Source organism: Caenorhabditis remanei, chromosome V (genome assembly GCF_010183535.1).
Source record: "Caenorhabditis remanei strain PX506 chromosome V, whole genome shotgun sequence".
Lineage (NCBI taxonomy): Eukaryota > Metazoa > Nematoda > Chromadorea > Rhabditida > Rhabditidae > Caenorhabditis > Caenorhabditis remanei.
Window position 1 is genome coordinate 17,156,913 of NC_071332.1, and position 19,521 is coordinate 17,176,433.

Genomic DNA, 19,521 nt, shown 5'->3' on the forward strand with positions numbered 1-19,521 from the left:
CATTGTTATCCTGTTTCTGTCTGCCCCCTTTTCTTAAACCCTATAATTTTGCTGAAAATATGCGCAGGTGTTAGTCGATGGACTCGACAACGTGATTCCACTCACTTCCCAAATAAATTTTATAATCATTTTTCATTATCATTCATTTAATGCAAAACTGCAACTCAACTATCACATATCTAGACACCACTGATTTTTTATCCACAATTTTTCATTCGATGAGTGGATTCCAGTACCCCGCCCATCTTTTTGGCGCCTATATGATAATTTTTAAAACTCCGCAAGGCATGTCTTCAGTCAAGTGGTCTCTGTTGAACCTTCATGTCTGGAGCTCGGTGTTGGATGTCTACTGGAGCACATTTGCTATACCATTTGTTATTTTTCCCTATATGGCAGGAAATGGAATAGGAGTTTTGTCAATGCTAGGCTTGAATACAGGATATCAAGTTTACTTTTCGGTTATGATAGTTTCAGGTAAGCCCATTTACCTGAAGAAAAAAACAATTTTCATGAAAAATTTCAGTCCTTGTCGCCACAATGGTACGAGTATACGAAAATCGATGGTTCTTGCTAAGCCGGAACCGGAAATTATGGAGACGAATTCGTGGTTATGCATGTATCCTGAATTATATTATCAGTGCGATGTTTTTCATTCCTTTTCTATTTTTTGTGCCAGATCAAATGAAAGCAGTGCCAGTGGTGTTAGAGGTGAGCGACACTTTTTGATTTACTCGGTTTCTTTGGCCAGAATTTGATTATGTGGCGGGTTTTTTTCACATGTCTGACGACAAGCTCACAAAAAATTTGAATTGCGGAGCAGTATTTTTATTTGACATTCACCTGGATTCTGGTCTCGTGGAGGTCAAGACCAGAGCTGTGCGAAATACTTTTTCGGAAAATTTTTTCTAAAAACTTTATCATTAATTTTGTTACATAATTTTTGAAAATTATCAAAATTTTTCAAACGGTCTTTTTGAAACCTATCCGAACATTTTTCGTCTGAAAAATATTTCGAAAAGTTTACATCGAAAAATTGTTTAGCTTTAAACTTTTCGAAATCCACCTAAAAACCCGAAAAATTTTTGAGATAGTTTTCGAAAAAAAACAGCTCGAAAAATGTTGGTTATTTCTGTAGAAATGTTCAAAAATTAAACGACAAGAATAGTGATATTCGATTTTCCTGAAATTGTTTCTAATATTGTATTCAAGAACAGATTTCTGAGGGTCTGTCCTTGAAATACATACAGTTTTTCATTCAAATTCAAGTTTTTGCCTCCAAAAACTTATTTTTTCAGACATTTTCTATGAATTTTTTTTTCGAATTATTCGGTTTTTCGGTAGAACACATTTGGAAACAAAACTTTTGAAAAATGTTTTCCCACAGCGACCACATGACTCTTGAGACTAGATGAGACTAGAGATTTGACAAAACAGTACAAACTTACCGTTCCTATTTTCAGAAAACTCCCTGCTACCATTTATATACCCAAACCATCCCATTATACGTATTCACTCTGAACCCTATCCCAGTCTTGGCCACTGTCGCATTATTCAGTGTCCTTCAAATTTCCCTTATGAGCTTATTTGTTTGTCTGACTGTTCGTGTCCTATCGATTCAAGCTAGACGAAACACAACATCGCAGTATACTGTAACACTGCATCGAAAGTTTTTGTATGCTCTTATGGCACAGACAGGGCTACCAGTGATTTTAGTATTCTGTCCGCTGCTTAGCTTGTTTTATTTGGTGCCGATGGGATATCACAATCAGAGTGAGTTTCAGATTTAAATTATTTCTGTAATAAATTATATTTCAGTGATAACAAACTTCATATTCATCTCTGTATCCCTTCATGGGTTCTTCTCAACTGTCCTACTTCTTCTGGTCCATCAACCATATCGATTGGCAACGCTACGAATATTAAAATGTGGATGTATGACTAAAAATGCGGTTCGAGGAGGCACAAGTTTTAAATGAAGTTTTTTTTTAATATTTAAAAATGGCGTGAGAAAACAAAACAATTCGTGTTTTGATTGTATGATCTTGAGATTCCCATGACATTTACAAAACTTTGTTCTGGAACTGAAAAAAGAGAAAAAAAGAGTCTAGAAATTTTTCCTTGACACGAGACTTTATTTCCAAGCTTCTAAACTGAAGATCACTCATTCGTTCTGAAAATCCATCTGAAAATCCATCGGAAAATGAACGAAACAAAATGTGAGCTTGCCTACCAACTCACCTACCAACCAGTCTACAGAGCCTCCCAATTTTATACATTTGGAGTTTCTTTCGTAGCGGTTCCAGCACTTTAACATTCATTTACAAACGTATTCTATCACTTTCATTTCATGGAAATCTGCGGGTTCTACTCGTCACTTATTTTAGCAGTGTCTTACTGTATGCAATCGTTCTGTGTTTTGCATTTGTAAGTTACAGTTTTAATTTTAATGAATCTTAATAAGTTTCTTTTTTAGGGATACCACGCATTTGCTCCATTTTTTATTAAATCTGAGTGTGGCCTAATTATTGACGAGACTGTGTTCCAAATCGGACATATTATTGTATTATTTTGTCTAACTTTTCCAATGATGTTCCCGATCGGATTCACCATTGAAAGATTTGTTGCAACTGCGATATCGGGCAGTTATGAGCATACAATAACTTTACTGGGACCCATTTTGGTGATTTTACTGGTAAGAGGGGATGGAGATACAGTACCGTGAAATATACAATGTGGCAGTTGAAAGACCAGAGGGTGTTACGGTATTACTGATTGTCAAACGAAGTAAATTATGTAAAAACCATACAGAACAAAGGTAGAACTTCATTTTTGTAGTTGACAACTTTTTTGTGCGGGCAGTCCCTAGCAAGTTACATATCGACAAAGTAACTTCTCCCTCAAATCGTATCATTTCAGTGCAAAATAGTGCAAACCCTCTTATAATGACTATAAGGAGTGTCCGTACAAAAAAGTTGTCAATTACAAAAATGAAGCCGTACCTTCGTTCTGTATGGGTTAAACATAATTTACTTTGCGGGGACAATCAGTGATACCATAACCCCTTCTGGTCATTTTCAACTGAAAAATACCAAATTGTATATCTTACTACACGGTACTTTACATACAAACCGAATCTGATCGTTTTTTTCAGTCAATTTCTACACTTTCTACAAAATTTTCGAGAACGAAAAGTTTCGAGATATCTTTAACTCGTTCCTCATGCTACCTTCCACTTCTGCAACTCAATTCACCATTTATTTATGGACACTTCTCTACATTAAATTTGGAAATACTATGGCTAATATGGTGTTATTAATAGTTCACAGCATTTTGAAACCGCAGTGAGTAATACGAAAAACTTTATTTTTTAAATTTTTAAAACTATTTTTTCATTGATTTCAGATACCAAAAAAGTTCACTAACTACTAAATATGCTATGGAAGAGATCACGAAGACTTCGAAATTCACTATGACCATCACGTTCACCCATCTGCTTTTCTTTGGAATCTACACAGCCTGCAGTCTATTCGTTCGCGTTCTTGGCCAGCAATTTTTCGGGAGTTTTATTAATTTCTATGTGGCTCGAGGTATTAATTGTGCAGTTCCCACTTATAACTTGGTGATTGTTATTGTTGGGTTCATATCGTTATATCATTTGAATAGGAAAAGGAATCAAGCAGTAACGACGAATGTTCAAATGATGTCAATTGGGAATGAGGGAGCGAAGAATTATGATGAAGCGATAACTAACAAGTGGGCTACGGTTGTTAGTGGGAAGGTGTGAATTATTGGATTTTCGATTCTTTATAATAAAGCTTGAAAATATTTTGTCTTATTGTTTTCGACCATCATGTAAAAGCTGCGACGGCTGGGCCTTTTACAGAAGTAATAGCTCATTGTCGGAAAATTACAAAACCAAAAAAATTCAGCAAAAAATTCAATGTTCGATCTAAAATTTTTCAAACAAAATTTCACTTTGTTGACCTACAGTAGCGAGCATAAGTGAGAGAAGTTTTTTGTTTGGCTGATTTTTTTGATTATCGATTTTTCCTGACCTTGATTCGAAAATCCGGAAAAAAACGTTTTATTTTTGAACTGGACCCTATGATCATTTGAGTCCAAAATGTTGAGCAACGTTCATAAAAACAAAATATAATGTTAGAATGCTTCTATGAATCTTGATCATCGTGCTACAGCTCCAGATGTCCAAAGTTGTATGCTCGGCTAGGTCGTCATAACTCATCGAAAAATAGTCCAAATTGGTAGAAATTTGCGGAAAAAGATGCGTTTTACATTTATCAACATTGTTACAATTGAAAATCATGAATCTGATAAAACAATTTTTTTCAATTTTTTTCACTCAAAAAACTTTGGCTTCCAACTTTTAGCAAAATGTTCATGTTTTTTTGATTATAAAACAACTGTAACTTACTAAAATAAAGTTTATGTTTTGTTTTTCATTTGAAATTCAACTCCTAGTTGCGAGTTGTCAATGTTTTGCATTTTGGACTTAAAAAATCATAGGGTCCAGTTCAAAAATAAAAAGTTTTTTTCCGGATTTTCGAATCAAGATCATGAAAAATCGATAATAAAAAAAAGTTGATCATCCGTGAAAATAAAATGGGAATGCTGAAGGTTTTAATAACGTCTCTGGTGTTCTTCAAGGTACTGTAACGGGTCCATTCCTGTTCTTGATTTATATCAATGATCTGATTCAGTCCCTTCCATCAGATGTGTATTCCATCGCATTTGCTGATGATCTTAAGATCTACAGCGAAAACCCCGCCAGTCTCCAGGAAACACTCAACGTTATCTCTGACTGGTGCGATCAGTGGAAACTTCAACTAGCGGAAAATAAAACTGTTGTCTTGCACCTTGGTGTAAGCAACCCCCATAAAGATTATTTCATTGGGAACGCTAAACTAGCGTCTGCCAATGCTGCTAGAGATCTTGGTCTTCTTGTCGATTGTGATTTAAAGTTTGAAGCTCACATTGCAAAAATAGTAAACAGCGCTAAATTCAATTGCAGAAGAATATTGAATAGCTTCCGTTCAAACAATATGAAGTTCTACTTCAAGCTCTTTAATTCCTTCATTCGTCCAACACTCGAATACGCTTGCGAACTATTTCACCCTTCAAACTCTCTCAGTACATCTCAACTTGAATCTCCCCTCCGTTTCTTCTCTCGTAAAGTATTCCACAGATGTAACATATCCTTCCAACCCACCTCATCCAATGCGCATCTTTCCCCTTATGAGCGACGCTTAGAAATCTCATCCCAAATGTCCATGTACCATAGACGCATCATTCTAATTCTCAAAACTTATTTTAAAATTGTAACCCACCAGTGTCATTTCCCAAATCTTGCCTTATATGTAAAACCCGCGCTATCCCCCCGGTTCCCATATAGAATAGTACTTTGCGGTAAGAAAAACAATTCATTCCTACATAAACACTTTTCGACCTGGGATAAAATCGTACCCTACTTCCCTAAAACCGTAACCGAACAAACTTTTGCGTCTCGACTCCGCCAGCTGCCATTACAGACCATTTTTCCAAAAATTTGAGCGCTGGACTCTTTGCGGGTCCTATAGTTCATCTTACATATTTATTCACCCCTTCTTGTTGTATGTTCTTATAGATTTCGCCCATTTCTTTTTTTTTTCTCTTGCACAACAAAAGATGAATAAATTATTATTATTAAGGAGAAACGTTTGCCAGCTGATTGCCGACAGACAAGGAACTAAATTTTCAAACGATTTTCGGTAGAAAAAATACATTGTGGATGCGGACGGTTCTCAAAATTTTTAAAACCTGAGAACGGAAAAATTGTACTGGTTTAAAATATGAATTTAGATTATGTAGAATAATCTTTTGAATAACGTTATACACGTATTAACCTGTTCTGAGACGAAATTAAGAGTGAGTATTTTCCAGACATCGTGGAAGGAAAGAATTTGAGAATTGTTTTTTTTTCAGGTTCTACCTATCGATATCCATAATTCATATTACTAAGTGTATGATCAGGTTTTAAAAATTTTGAGAACCGTGCGAATCCACAATGAATTTTTTCTTCCGAAAATCGTTTGAAAATTTAGTTCCTTGTCTGTCGGCAATCAGCTGGCAAACGTTTCTCCTTCGCGAGACAAGAAAGACCCTTCATTCTCACGAGAAAATATAATTTAGACGTTGTTATCCATTTTTTCATACAGATTTTCACAAAATGAATATTGAAAATTAAAAAAATCAATATTGTTAGAACCGTGACCGCCAAAAAAAGACCAAAATGAAGGAACAATATAGTTGATTCACAAATAAATGTCATGGAATTAATACTTTTGTATAGATTTTTCTATTTTTCTCACAGAAAAAGAATTCGCGAGATTCTCGCAATGTCCAGCAAGAAATAATTCGGGAATGAAAAATAAATTAAACGTGCTGGAATATGCTGTAACTGAACTATGATGAACTGAACTTTTGCTGAACTATGCTGAACGAGAATATGCTGAATTTTATGCTGGAATTCTTGCAAAGTGCTGTAACTGATTCTCGTGAGACGACACTCTAGAAAATACTAACTCTTAATTTGTTCTCAGAACAGATAAAAACGTGTACAACTCTTTCCAAAAGATTATTCTACAAAATCAAATTTTGTATTTTTAATCAGCTCAACTTTTCCGTTCTAGCGATATATCTCAATTCCTCCTCGACTCGTGATCCCTCTCGAGGTACATACATAGACATGTTGACCGTTTCGTTTGCAACATATCATTCTCTTCTTCGCTCATTATCTTTTGATCAGACAATCATCCCCGAAGACGGAAAAGTGATGATGATAATGACCACCTTGGATAGAAGACAAAAGGGTACATTGAGAGAAGTGATCAAGGAATAGATTGTATACTGATAGAGTGGTCAAATGAAGATACACTAAAACGTTGAGCCCAAGTAAAGGGCAAAAAAAGTGAGGGATTTGTAATCCATCATTTCAAACAATTTCATCACTGAAATACCTCACCTGTACATCACAGAATCCTGATTCATGCGAATTTATTATCATCCTGTTATCAGATTTGGCTACAAAAGCGCGATTTTGCTTATTCAAGGAAAAAGAACAACGATATGTGATATTTATGATACGGGAAAAAAGGTCAAGGGAGAAAATTTATAGAAATTTAACCCATTTAATAGAAAGTTTCGAAACGGAAATTGTGAGTCTGTATATGCAAATATTTTCTATTCGTTTCCAGGTTGTGGAACTCTGCAAATTTTTTTTTAATGCTAAGGTTTAATGTTAAAATGCTAAAGGTTTACCTGTCTTACACACATGAAGTGAATTCACACGAAAATGACACTACTGGTTCTCTGCAAAAAACGTTTATCTGTCATCTTTACTTCCTCAAAACTCACCGTGATCCATAGGGGTACACAATATTGTTCCGACATACCGCCGTCTCCTGCACTGTGCCTGTGTTTGTGCCTTCTCGAAGAATCTTCGGCCCCGACGCTAAATTTGCCTAGAATAAACGATATGCAATGAGCGAACTCTGAAACAGTCGCTCTTACTATCAATTGTACAGATGTGCACACTTTGTTGTCATCTCTCAAACAAATCACTTGGGCTTCGGTGCACCCGTGCCGATCTATGCTCTCTCTGAACAATTTTTATTATGTTTATTGGTGTAAGAAACACCAGTATTTCGAATTTCGAGCAGAAATTACGGTGCTCATTCACTTACGTGGCTACTAGTTTGCCACCAATATCAGCGGGCTGTGGAGTGAGAGCAGCAAAATTGCAAGCGGTGCATGCTGAAAATGTTGAGATGCGAGCACAGATGTACACAAAACTTACGAGTCGGATCCGCGCAGTCATCGAATTTGCAACTGAGTTGTGTAACTTCTCTGAAACAATATTTGGTTTTCGGAATCAACACTTTTTTCCAAAGCTTACTTTGATTCATAAATATGTTCCCCATTTAGATTGCAACGCAATTCGTTAGTGACAGATACACCTTCTACAACCACGACACCTGTTATTGTCCCGTCGGCAAACGTATACTGAATAATGTTCTCTTAAACTGTTTTTATACTGAAAATCACCTCCATTTCGATTGACCTGCAAAGTTTCCCGTCATCTCTATTACACGAAGCATCGTAGTATTTACAAAAACTTTGAACATCATAACTTCTGAAAATTAGAAACTCTTCTCACTTTCACTTTTGATAAATAGAACTTGCTTATAAGTCAAACTAGTTCCTGGCTCCATTTGCGGAACCAATGCGTCTACATTGCATTTACTGCATGCTGAAATCAAGGAAACGTTGAGATTCTGGGATTGAAAAATAAAAAGAATTTACGTGTAGGCTCGGCACATCCCATGAAATTACAAGCCAATTGAGTGATTCCCACTCTGAAATGTTTTTGAATATCTCAGTGTGTCCCTAATGTTTTGAAAAGAATATTCTCCTGTTCAACTTACACTTCACCACTTGAATAGCTTCCGTCTTCGCGACATTTCAATGTGGCCGTCACCTCTTTATTGTTGGTAACAGATCCAATTTCTATTCCATTTGCCTGAAATGCAATAACGGTCAAATAAAAACTTGCCCTATCTCAACTTACAGTCATTTTGATGTCTGTGCAGACCTGTGTATCAGTTCTTGCGCACTTCACATCAGTCGTGAGGCATTCTCCGGGCACGTCTCTAAAAACACTCAACAATTTTGGTTTTACGGTCTAAGGAGACTTACGATTGTGTGAAAACGGTTGCAGGGTCTGTTAAAGTTGGCTTGATTGCATCAATTTTACACGTATTGCACACTAAAAAAAGAAAAAAAGAGCATGATAGATACTTTGAATGGTAACTCACATGAGGTAGGTTCTCCGGTTACGGGCTCTCCGGTTACGGGCTCACCGGTTACGGGCTCTCCTGTCACCGGTTCGTCAGTTCCCGGCGTCCCAGGCTCCTCGGTAGGGAGGTTAGCGGCGGTTGAACTGATGTACACCTCTTCAGGAGGAATAGTCCGGATGCATGAGTTGACGAAAGAAATGATTGAAATGTATATTAAAAGTTTTCGAAACACCATTCTCAAAAGAATAAGCAAAAATGCAAATTGAAAAAGGCAGGAGACAATTCAAATGGGCGTTTTGATAGCTTGGAAAAACCGGATAAGTTGTCGCTCATTGAGGAAGTGTATTTTGGAGATTATTCATTTAAACGACGGGTTGATCATGATACGAAGAATTTTGGATAACGTGGTGTGAGGAGGGAAAGGGATGTATATGGAGAGACAAAGACGGAAATTGAGGCCTGAAGTTTTGGACCAAAATCTCATAAAACGTGTTGTTCTCTTTCATATTCCACAAAACAAGTGCTTGTGCCGCTGGCGGGCACTTATCAAAAGAAAGTGGTGTAAATTGGGAGTGAGGGAGCGAAGAATTATGATGAAGCGATAAATAACCATTGGGCTACGGTTGTTAGTGGGAAGGTGTGAATTATTGAATTTTTTGTTTTTGATAATAAAGCTTGAATATATTTTGTCTTATTGTTTTGGGCCATCTGTAAAAACTCCGACGGTCCGTAAGTCACCAGTTTGTCCTGTACCAATTTTAACAGTTTAATTTTTCAGTTTGCAGTTTTAAGTGTTGCACTTTTATGATCTCTTGAACTCAAAAATCTAACATTTTCTCAAAATTTATATCAACGAAACCGGCATTTGGAAAAACCAAAGAACAACTAATACAATTATCAACCAACATTTAGAAAACTTGAAAAACACACTCTTTCCTAAATACTAACTCATTTCAATTCCTTCCTACTTTTTATTCCCACTCTTCCCTCTCAAGAACTTTCATTCTAATCATGATTGACCACTGGTCTAACAAGTTCCGAATAGTATGGGCAAGTACACTGGGTCCGCTGGGATTTTTGTTGAATTTATTGATGGGGTACATTATTTTCAAGTACACTTCAGACTCTATGAAAACCTATTCGTAAGTACTTAATTCCAAATTGAATGGTTTTAAAATTACCATTTTCCAGAACAATGATAATGGTGATGACAATATCTGATGCAGTAAATGGATTTTGCAGTATTATGGCTTCTTACAGGTTTTCTTTTTGATTTTAATCTGGGAACAGTTTTTTTCAGAGGATTTCCGACTGGTGCTCAAATATTTGTTTTATTGGAAGGAATTTGTGAAATAGTTTTCGATGATAAGTTGACAAAATCCAGGTTTTGCATGTTTTGTGAGTGGATGAATAGTTTTGTTGCAAGACCGTGAATTCAGAACGATTCAGGTTTAAAACATATTAACCGAAAAAAGATTCAGTTGCTCACCTACGAATATAGCCTAATTCATTTTTCTTATTATGTGGGTGACCGTAAATAAAACGTTTCACAAGATTACATTTTCTATAATTCCAGACCTGGGTATACTTTATGTCCTGGTCCTCCTTGGAAGCTATGGATGCAGAAATATCGAAAATTTATCCGGAGTTAATTGGTTCTAATTACACATATTCAGGGGTTCTCGACGTGAATGCTCCATCTCAGATAGGTTAGTTGTGGAGGAAGACAAATAATTTAATAGTTTAAAGTATTTAAAAAGTTTCCAGCGTTTAACATTACATCAATTTTAACTCCAGTATTTGTGATTTTTGTCGCATTAATTTGCAAGTGTACAATTGAAAGATATCTGATTAAATTTACTTTTACGGAGAATAAAAAACGGCAGCATAGGTCTTTGGTTAACGTAAGTTTTTGGTTATTAAGCAAGTTTCCCTTAGCTAGTTTTCAGAATTGCTGTCGCAGACAGATTCTTTTCTTCACTGTTTAAAAATTAATTCTAATTGAAGACGCCTGATTTTTCCAACCAAATCGTCCTTTTTTCAGGTTCTTCTCTATCAAACCATTAGTTCATTCCTTTTATCAGTTGCCACTTTCTTGTACATGACAATACGCCAAACTGGGGACAAAAATGCACTAGTTGAGAATGTGATGTCCTTATCATTGGTGCTTGTGAGTGTTGTTAGCCCAATCGTCAGTTGTATCTTAATTGCTCCGTATCGAACTGCGTCTTTAAATTTATGGAGTTCAGCAGTTTCGATGATTTGCGGGGTGGAATCAAGACTTTTGAAGAAAACAGTTCGAACCGCGGTTTCGGTGACCAATCCAGTATAAATGTTTTGTGACGACCTGTTCTATTTGGTTCTCGTATATATGTATCTATGTTTTTATTTTTTATTTTTGGTGTCACATGTGTATTGCTCAGTCTTGATTGGGAACACTATTGTTTACGTCGCAAAGTATTTTTCATTCTTATTCTTCGTATTTCTAACCGTTTTTTTTTCAAAATATATTTTCATCAAACTTTCTTGCAATAAACAATTTTGAAAAAGGGTTTCAATTTATGATTTTTCTAATCACTTTCCGTAAATATAATTGATATGAATTATGGAAACCGATACTTAGCACGTCAAGACAGACTTCCCTTCCACGATGGGGGTCTTGAAAATGCACATTTTCGATTTGTTCTCAAAACAGATAAAACTTGTATAATTTCTTCCAGAAGATTATTCAACAAAATCGAAATTCATATTTCAAATCAGCCCAACTTTTTCGCGTTCTTGTGATATATTTCAACTCCTCCTGTACATAGACGCGTTGATCGTAACGATCGCGACATATCATCCTTTCCTTCGCTTATATTAATCTTTTGATCAGAAAATCATCCCCGACAAAAAGGAAGTGATGATGATGATAAAAGACCACCTTGGATATAAGACGGAAGGGTAGTATGAGAGCATGTCTCTGAACCTGATTTTCACTAAACCTGATCTCTCTGAACTTGATTTCTCTGAACCTGAACTCAAGTTTCGTGCCAACATTAAAAAAAACTGTATCTCTTGCTCGTCTTCGCTCTTCCCAAATCCTCAAATCCTTTAAATCTAACAATCCTGCCTTTTACTCTTTTCTATTCAAAACGTATGTTCTTCCAATTCTTGAATACGCTTCTGGTTTTTTCTGTCTTGCCCCCTCCTCACCTCTCTCTAGACTTCAGGAATCCACATTACGTATTTACTCTAGGAAAGCTCTCCAACGATGTAATATCCCTTATTCGTCCTATTCACATCGTCTTGAACTCCTCTCAATCCACTCTATAAGACACCGTAGACTCAAAGCTCAATTACTCTTTATTTACAAATTTATTGATGGCGCATCTCATTTCCCAAACCTCAATTCCTTTATCAGACTGTCAAGTTCTCCTCGAAGACCCATGATCCTCATTAATCTCTCCCCTCTGTCCGATAACTTTTTCTCCTTTATTCTTCCCATTTGGAATGCCATTGTTGCCAATGTTAATAGTTTCCTCTCACCCGCCCAGTTTGAATCTTTCCTTGATACTGCCATCACCCGGTTTTAATTGTTTACTTCAGACTTGCAAAATTCCGGGCCGGGCCGAGAAAGCTCCGGCCCGGTCCGGCCCGGATTTGAATTTTTGAACTTTTTTCACTACAATTTTTTGTCCAAAAATTTATTTTCTGAAAATTTTTCATATTTTTCCTCAAGTATATTTTTCAAAACTCTTCGAAACCTACAAAAAATTGTTTTTCAGAAATATTTTTCAAAAAAAATCGGGAAATTTTCGAAAAAAAATTTGAATTTTTTTCAGTACTGAACTTCCGGGCCCTAGAAATTTTCATTCCGGCCCGGCCCGGCCCGGCCCGTTGCAAGTCTGGTTTACTTTTCCTGGTCTTTTCGTAAAATATTTATTTTTATTTTTTCCTTTTTTTAGCCTTTGTTACGGTTTTCTCTTCCCCCTTGCCATTATTGTCTGTATTTTCTACCTTCCGCTTTTTCTTCCTCTTTCCCTCGATTCTACTTTTCATGTCCCCCTCTATTTATTACTCGAAACTGTCTCGTGAGGGACCGTTTCCAGTCTTTTGTATCTATATTTTTCTTTCCTTTCGTCCCAATAAAACTTGTTAACTGTGGTCAAACAAAGATACACTAAAACGTTAAGCGCGAGTGAAGGTTTGTCAAGAAAACAGTGAGGTATTTGTAATCCATCATCTCAAACAACTTCCTTATTAAAATATTTCACCTGATGATAAATCACAGAATCCTGATTCATGTGTATCATTGCGGATGTAAATGTAAATCCTGCTATCAGATTTGACTACAAAAGCGCGATGTTGCATATTCAAGGACAAAGAACAGCGATATGTGATAATTTGAGTGATACGGGAAAAGAGGTCACGAAGGAATGTTTATAGAAATATAATTGATTTAATAGGAAGTTTAAAAACTCTTACGCACATGTGGTGAATTCACACGAGAATGACGCTACTGGTTCTCTGCAAAAAACATTTTTCTGGAATTCTTATTTCCTCGAAACTCACCGCTCTCCATAAGGGTACACAATATTGTTCCGACATACCACCGTCTGCTGCACTGTGCCTGTGCTGCACTGTGCCTGGAATAAACGATATGCAATTAGCGTAGTCTGAAATAGTCGCTCTTACTATCAATTTTACAGATGCGCACACTTTAATATCTTCTCTAAAACAAATCACTTGGGCTTCGGTGCACCCGTGACGATCTATGCTCTCTCTGAACAATTTTGTTTTTTTGGTTTAAGAAATATTAGTATTTCGAATTTCGAGGAAAAATAACGGTGCTCATTCACTTACGTGGCTACTAGTTTGCCACCAATATCAGCGGGTTGTGGAGTGAGAGCAGCAAAATTGCAAGCGGTGCATGCTGAAAATGTTGAGATGCGAACACAGATGTAAACAAAACTTACGAGTCGGATCCGCGCAGTCATCGAATTTGCAACTGAGTTGTGTAACTTCTCTGAAACAATATTTCGTTTTCAGAATCAACACTTTTTCCAAAGCTCACTTTGATTGATAAATATGTTCCCCATTTAGATTGCAACGCAATTCGTTAGTGACAGATACACCTTCTACAAGCACGACACCTGTTGTTGTCCCGTCGGCAAACGTATACTGAATAATGTTCTCTTAAACTGTTTTTATACTGAAAATCACCTCCATTTCGATTGACCTGCAAAGTTTCCCGTCATCTCTATTACACGAAGCATCGTAGTATTTACAAAGGTTTTGGACGTCAAAACTTCTGAAAATTAGAAACTCTTCTCACTTTCACTTTTAATCAATAGAACTTGCTTATAAGTCAAACTAGTTCCTGGCTCCATTTGCGGAACCAATGCGTCTACATTGCATTTACTGCATGCTGAAATCAAGGAAACGTTGAGATTCTGGGATTGAAAAATAAAAAGAATTTACGTGTAGGCTCGGCACATCCCATGAAATTACAAGCCAATTGAGTGATTCCCACTCTGAAATGTTTGACTATTTCAGTGTGTCCCTTATGTTGTGAAAATAATATTCTCCTGTTCAACTTACACTGCACCATTTGAATAGCTTCCATCTTCGCCACATTTCAATGTGGTCGTCACCTCTTTATTTTTGAAAAAAGATCCAATTTCTATTCCATTTGCCTGAAATGCAATAGCGGTCAAATGAAAACTTGTCCTACATCAACTCACAGTCATTTTAATGTCTGTGCATTCCTGTGTATCAGTTCTTGCGCACTTCACATCATCATCATGCATTCTCCGGGCACGTCTCTAAAAACACTCAACAATTTTGGTTTTACGGTCTAAGGAGTCTTACGATTGTGTGAAAACGGTTGCAAGGTCTGTTAAAGTTGGCTTGATTGAATCAGTTTTACACTGACAGCAGTCATAACTCTACATAATCCAGTTATTGCATTAGATATTGTCATTACCATTATCATTGTTCTGAAAAATGGTGCTTTTGGAACCATCCAATTTGGAATTGAGTACTTACGAATAAGTTTTCATAGAGTCCGGAGTGTACTTGAAAATAATGTAACCCAACAACAAAATTAATAAAAATCCAAGCGGGCCCAGTGTACTTGCCCATATTATTCGGGGCACGTTGGACCAGTAGTCGATCATGATTAGAATGAAAAAACTTGAATGTAGGAGAGTGTTAATAAGGAATGAGAAGGAATTGAAATGTTATTGACTGGCTATACTATGTTAGTATTAAGGAAAGAAAAGGTTCAAATATTCCAAATGTCGGTCGGTTAGTATTAGTTTGGAGTATGAAGTAACATTTTTGACTGGCACGCGCGCGGAAAATTATAGTAGTATCCGGTAAAGGGTGAGCATTTTGGCATTTCCAAATTCTGGTTTTGTTGATATAAGTTTTGAGAAAATGTTAGATTGTAAAAAGTTTCACAAACAGAAAATGTTAGATTGCCAAAGAGATCAAAAATAGTGCAACAGATTTTCGAGTAGTCTTAAAACTTTCTTTTCAAGACATTTTCTTCTGTTGTTCTTCATTGCTCTAAAAACATCTGATTTTATACATGTCTAAAAAATGTTTTATTTCCTAAATACTTTGCAACGAGAACAATTGTGTTCTCAATTAAGACTGAAAAATATAAGAACCAATTAAAACAGGGCATCATCAAAAATTGGAAAATCTAAATATACTATAAACAAATGAAGCATGTCATCACTAAATATTCATACTGTGTTGGTCACCGAAATTGTGCTTCGAAATGGTGGTTCTTGGTTCTTCAATAATCTGGAATCCGCTCCAAAAATCATCGAAACATTTGAGTTCCATAATTTGAAAAACGCAGCTCGATACGGACCAATTAATATACAACTGGCGATTGGACTAACGACAGTCAGAAGCACCAGTGAGAACGGCATTAGATTCTCAAGTATTGCGGTGCTGCCACCAGTTTGGCCTACTGTCACGTAGAGGGCTACGGTAACTAATGAAAGGAATGGACTGAAGGTTTGATAGAGAAGAACCTCAAAAAGTGAAACTTTAAAACTTGCTTCATAACCAGAAACATACGTTAACCAAAGACCTATGCTGCCGTTTCTTATTCTCCGTGAATGTGAATTTATTCAGATATTTTTCAATTATACACTTGCAAATTAAGGCCATCATAACCACAAATACCGAAAGAAAAATTGACATCATGTTCATCACTGAAAACTTGTTAAAACATTTCAAACTATTAAAATGTTTGTCTTCCTCCAAAACTAACCTATCTGAGATGGAGCATTCACGTCGAGAACCCCTGAATATGTGTAATTAGAACCAATTAACTCCGGATAAATTTTCGAAATTTCTGCATCCATATCTTCTAAGGAGGACCATGACATAAAATATCCCCAGGTCTGAAATAATATAAAAAAAATTTTTTAACTAGTAAAAAATTATAATTACTGTCACCCACAAAATAAGAAAAATGGCACAGGCTATATCCGTAGGTGACCAACTGAACCTTTTTTTGATTAATCGTGTCGAATGGCATTGTGATTACATAGGCTCGGAAGACATAGGAGAATATCATTATAATGCTGTTTAGCATTGCGCATACAATTTGCAAAGCGTACCCTGGAAATACAAAATGGGAAGTTTTAAAACTGAGACGTTCTGAGTTTACACTCTTGCAAATTCGAAATTTCTGTTATTGGGTATTTTTAAAACTGAGAGTATAGACGTTTTGAAATTATCGTCTTTCAAACCAGTTCAGTTCACAACTATGAAATCCTCAAACTCTAGAACCTTAAAAACTAATTGTCCCCGATGATTCGATTTCAAAATGTTCCTAAGACAACAAAACTATTTATGTATCTACTCACAAGACATGCAAAACCTGGATTTTGTCAACTTCTCATCAAAAGCACTTTCACAAATTCCTCCAAATATAACGAACAATTGAGAGCCAGTTGAAATTACTCTGAAAAACAGACAACTATTTCCAGGTCAAAAAAATAAATTTACCTTTCAGAAGTCATAACACTACAAAATCCATTCACTGCATCAGATATTGTCATCACCATTATCAATGTTCTGAAATATGGTAATTTTGAAACCATCCAATTTGGAATTGACCACTTACGAATATGTTTTCATAGAGTCTGGAGTGTACTTGAAAATAATGTAGCCCATCAATACATTCAACAAAAATCCCAGCGGACCTAGTGTACTTGCCCATATTATTCGGGGCACGTTGGACCAGTGGTCAATCATGATTAAAATGAAAGAACTTGAAGAATGGGGGAGAGTGGAGATAAGAAGTGAGAAGGAATTGAAATGTTATTAACTGGTAGTACTGAGTTAGTATTTAGAAAAGAGTGTGCTCTTTCCGTTTTCCAAATGTCGGTTGATTAGTGTTAGTTTTGGGTAAAGAGTTTTGAGTAATTTATAGTAGTAGTATCCGGTAAAGGGTGAGCTTTTTGGTTTTTCCAAATGCCGGTTTTGTTGATATAAATTTTAAAAAAAAAGTTAGATTGTTGAGTTAAAGAGATCAAAATGAGTGTAACTCTCAAAACACACGACAATGTAAGTAACTACATTTTTCCCATTTATCGCTTTCTCCTTTTCTTTTGCTTTTCCTAAAAGAAAATATTCCACTTCCATATTTTAGCAATATGATAAAGACACTTCGAGGTTTTATACCAAATATCTTAATTATCAGGAAGAGTATACCTCGAACTCAAAATTCCAACATTTGGTGGTGGTGATAAGCCTCAGGTGAGCTACTTTGAAATTCTCCTTATACACGAATTAAAAGTATAACAACCAAATAAAACAAGATCATCAAAAATTAAAAATATGTATACGAGAACAAATAGAGCATATTTTCAAATTTATAATTGATTGGTAACTGAAACTGTGCTTCGAAGTGGTCGTTCTTGGTTCTTCAACAATCTGGAATGCGCTCCAAAAATCTTCGAAACACTTGAATTCCATAATTTATAAAACGCAGCTCGATAAGGACCAATTAAGATACAACTGGCGGTTGGGCTAACAACAGTCAGAAGCACCAGTGAGAAGGGCATCAGATTCTCGAGTAGTGCGGTGCTGCCACCAGTTTGGCCTATCGTCACGTAGAGGGTTACGGTAACTAAATAAAGGAGTGGGCCAATGGTTTGATAGAGAAGAACCTGAAAAAGGGATGACTCGGTTGGAAAAATCAAAACACACAACACTTACGTTGATCAAAGACCTATGCTGCCGTTTCTTTTTTTCCGTGAATGTAAATTTATTCAAATATCTTTCAATTATACACTTGCAAATTAGTGCGACAGTAACTACAAATACCGGATTTAAAATTGACATCATGTTAAACACTGGAAACTTGTTAAAAAATTTTCAACTATTAAGTTCTTTGTCTTCCTCCAAAACTAACCTATCTGAGATGGAGCATTCACATCGAGAACCCCTGAATATGTGTAATTAGAACCAATTATCTCCGGATAAATTTTCGAAATTTCTGCATCCATAGCATCCAAGGAGGACCAGGACATAAAGTAAACCCAGGTCTAGAATGATAGAAAATTTAATATTGCAAAAAGTTTTATGACGGCTACCCACAAAATAAGAAAAATGCCACAGGCAATATCCGTAGGTGACCAACTGAATCTTTTTTCGATTGATCGTATCGAATGGCATTGTGATTACATAGGCACGGTAGATATAGGAGAATATCATTATAATGTTGTTGAGCAAATGGCATTGTACTAGCAAAGCGTACCCTAGAATCTCAAACTGTAAAGTTTCAAAACTGAGCCGTTCTGAGTTTACAGTTGAGACGTTTGGAAACCAAAACAATTGGAAACTGAGACTTCTCAAAGGGTTGGTTCATTCCGAAACCTGCTATATTATTGCTAGACATCCCAGTTCCCTGATGATTCGGTTTCAAAACGTCCTTACGCCAACAAAACTATTTATCTTTTTTTACTCACAATACATGCAAAACCTGGATTTTGTCAACTTCTCATCGAAAGCTCTTTCACAAATTCCTCCAAATATAACGAATATTTGAGAGCCTGTCGAAATCAATCTGAAAAAACAAAAAACAATTTCCTGGTGTAAAAAATTTAAACTACCTGACAGCGGTGATAACACTACAAATTCCAGTTACTGCATCGGATATTGTAATCACCATTATCATTGTTCTGAAACAAGATGATTTTGAAACCATCCAATCTGGAATTGAACACTTACGAATATGTTTTCATAGAGTCTGGAGTGTATTTGAAAATGATATAACCCATCAATACATTCAACCAAAATCCCAGCGGACCCAGTGTACTTGCCCATATTATTCGGGGCACATTGGACCAGTGGTCAATCATGATTAGAAGGAAACTCGTTGAGTCAGAAGAGTGGGAATACGGAGTAAGAAGAAATTTGAATGATATTCTTCAAATTTTCGGAATGTCGGTTGATTGGCATTAGTTTTGAGTGAGGAGTAAAATTTCTGAGTGGCACGCGCGCGAAAATTATAGTAGTATCCGGTAAAGGGCGAGCTCTTTGGCTAATGCCGGCTTTGTTGATAATAATTTAGAGGAAATGTTACATTGTCGAGTTAAAGAGATACAAAATAGTGTAACTCTCAAAAGTACATAATCTTTCTCAGGGTGTG

At 36.1% G+C, this 19,521-nt stretch overlaps 5 protein-coding genes across 5 annotated transcripts; 1 reads left to right on the plus strand and 4 right to left on the minus strand.

Moving 5' to 3' along the window:
- Positions 1 to 287: 287 nt before the first annotated feature.
- Positions 288 to 3,784, plus strand: GCK72_020756 (uncharacterized protein; the record flags this gene model as incomplete). Its single annotated transcript, XM_003106449.2, has 6 exons — positions 288 to 474; positions 524 to 708; positions 1,461 to 1,770; positions 1,816 to 1,932; positions 3,152 to 3,341; positions 3,403 to 3,784. 6 exons carry the CDS (start codon positions 288 to 290, stop codon positions 3,782 to 3,784), a joined length of 1,371 nt encoding a protein of 456 aa, XP_003106497.2.
- Positions 3,785 to 7,236: 3,452 nt separating this feature from the next.
- GCK72_020757 (uncharacterized protein) lies at positions 7,237 to 9,087 on the minus strand (the record flags this gene model as incomplete). Its single annotated transcript, XM_053733776.1, has 10 exons — positions 7,237 to 7,261; positions 7,411 to 7,517; positions 7,567 to 7,654; positions 7,740 to 7,902; positions 8,213 to 8,305; positions 8,359 to 8,411; positions 8,481 to 8,575; positions 8,624 to 8,705; positions 8,752 to 8,821; positions 8,871 to 9,087. The coding sequence occupies 10 exons, from the start codon at positions 9,085 to 9,087 to the stop codon at positions 7,237 to 7,239; spliced, it is 993 nt and encodes a 330-aa protein (XP_053582689.1).
- A 4,228-nt stretch (positions 9,088 to 13,315) lies between these two features.
- GCK72_020758 (uncharacterized protein) lies at positions 13,316 to 14,644 on the minus strand (the record flags this gene model as incomplete). The annotated part of the gene is made up of 10 exons (XM_053733777.1): positions 13,316 to 13,361; positions 13,407 to 13,480; positions 13,530 to 13,617; positions 13,698 to 13,767; positions 13,811 to 13,860; positions 13,909 to 14,029; positions 14,170 to 14,262; positions 14,316 to 14,368; positions 14,436 to 14,530; positions 14,579 to 14,644. The coding sequence occupies 10 exons, from the start codon at positions 14,642 to 14,644 to the stop codon at positions 13,316 to 13,318; spliced, it is 756 nt and encodes a 251-aa protein (XP_053582690.1).
- A 945-nt stretch (positions 14,645 to 15,589) lies between these two features.
- Positions 15,590 to 17,120, minus strand: GCK72_020759 (uncharacterized protein; the record flags this gene model as incomplete). The annotated part of the gene is made up of 7 exons (XM_053733778.1): positions 15,590 to 15,886; positions 15,933 to 16,069; positions 16,129 to 16,261; positions 16,369 to 16,481; positions 16,730 to 16,827; positions 16,872 to 16,940; positions 16,990 to 17,120. The coding sequence occupies 7 exons, from the start codon at positions 17,118 to 17,120 to the stop codon at positions 15,590 to 15,592; spliced, it is 978 nt and encodes a 325-aa protein (XP_053582691.1).
- Positions 17,121 to 17,740: 620 nt separating this feature from the next.
- Positions 17,741 to 19,047, minus strand: GCK72_020760 (uncharacterized protein; the record flags this gene model as incomplete). The annotated part of the gene is made up of 6 exons (XM_053733779.1): positions 17,741 to 18,037; positions 18,087 to 18,223; positions 18,283 to 18,415; positions 18,468 to 18,628; positions 18,839 to 18,936; positions 18,983 to 19,047. The coding sequence occupies 6 exons, from the start codon at positions 19,045 to 19,047 to the stop codon at positions 17,741 to 17,743; spliced, it is 891 nt and encodes a 296-aa protein (XP_053582692.1).
- Between the last annotated feature and the right edge of the window lie 474 nt (positions 19,048 to 19,521).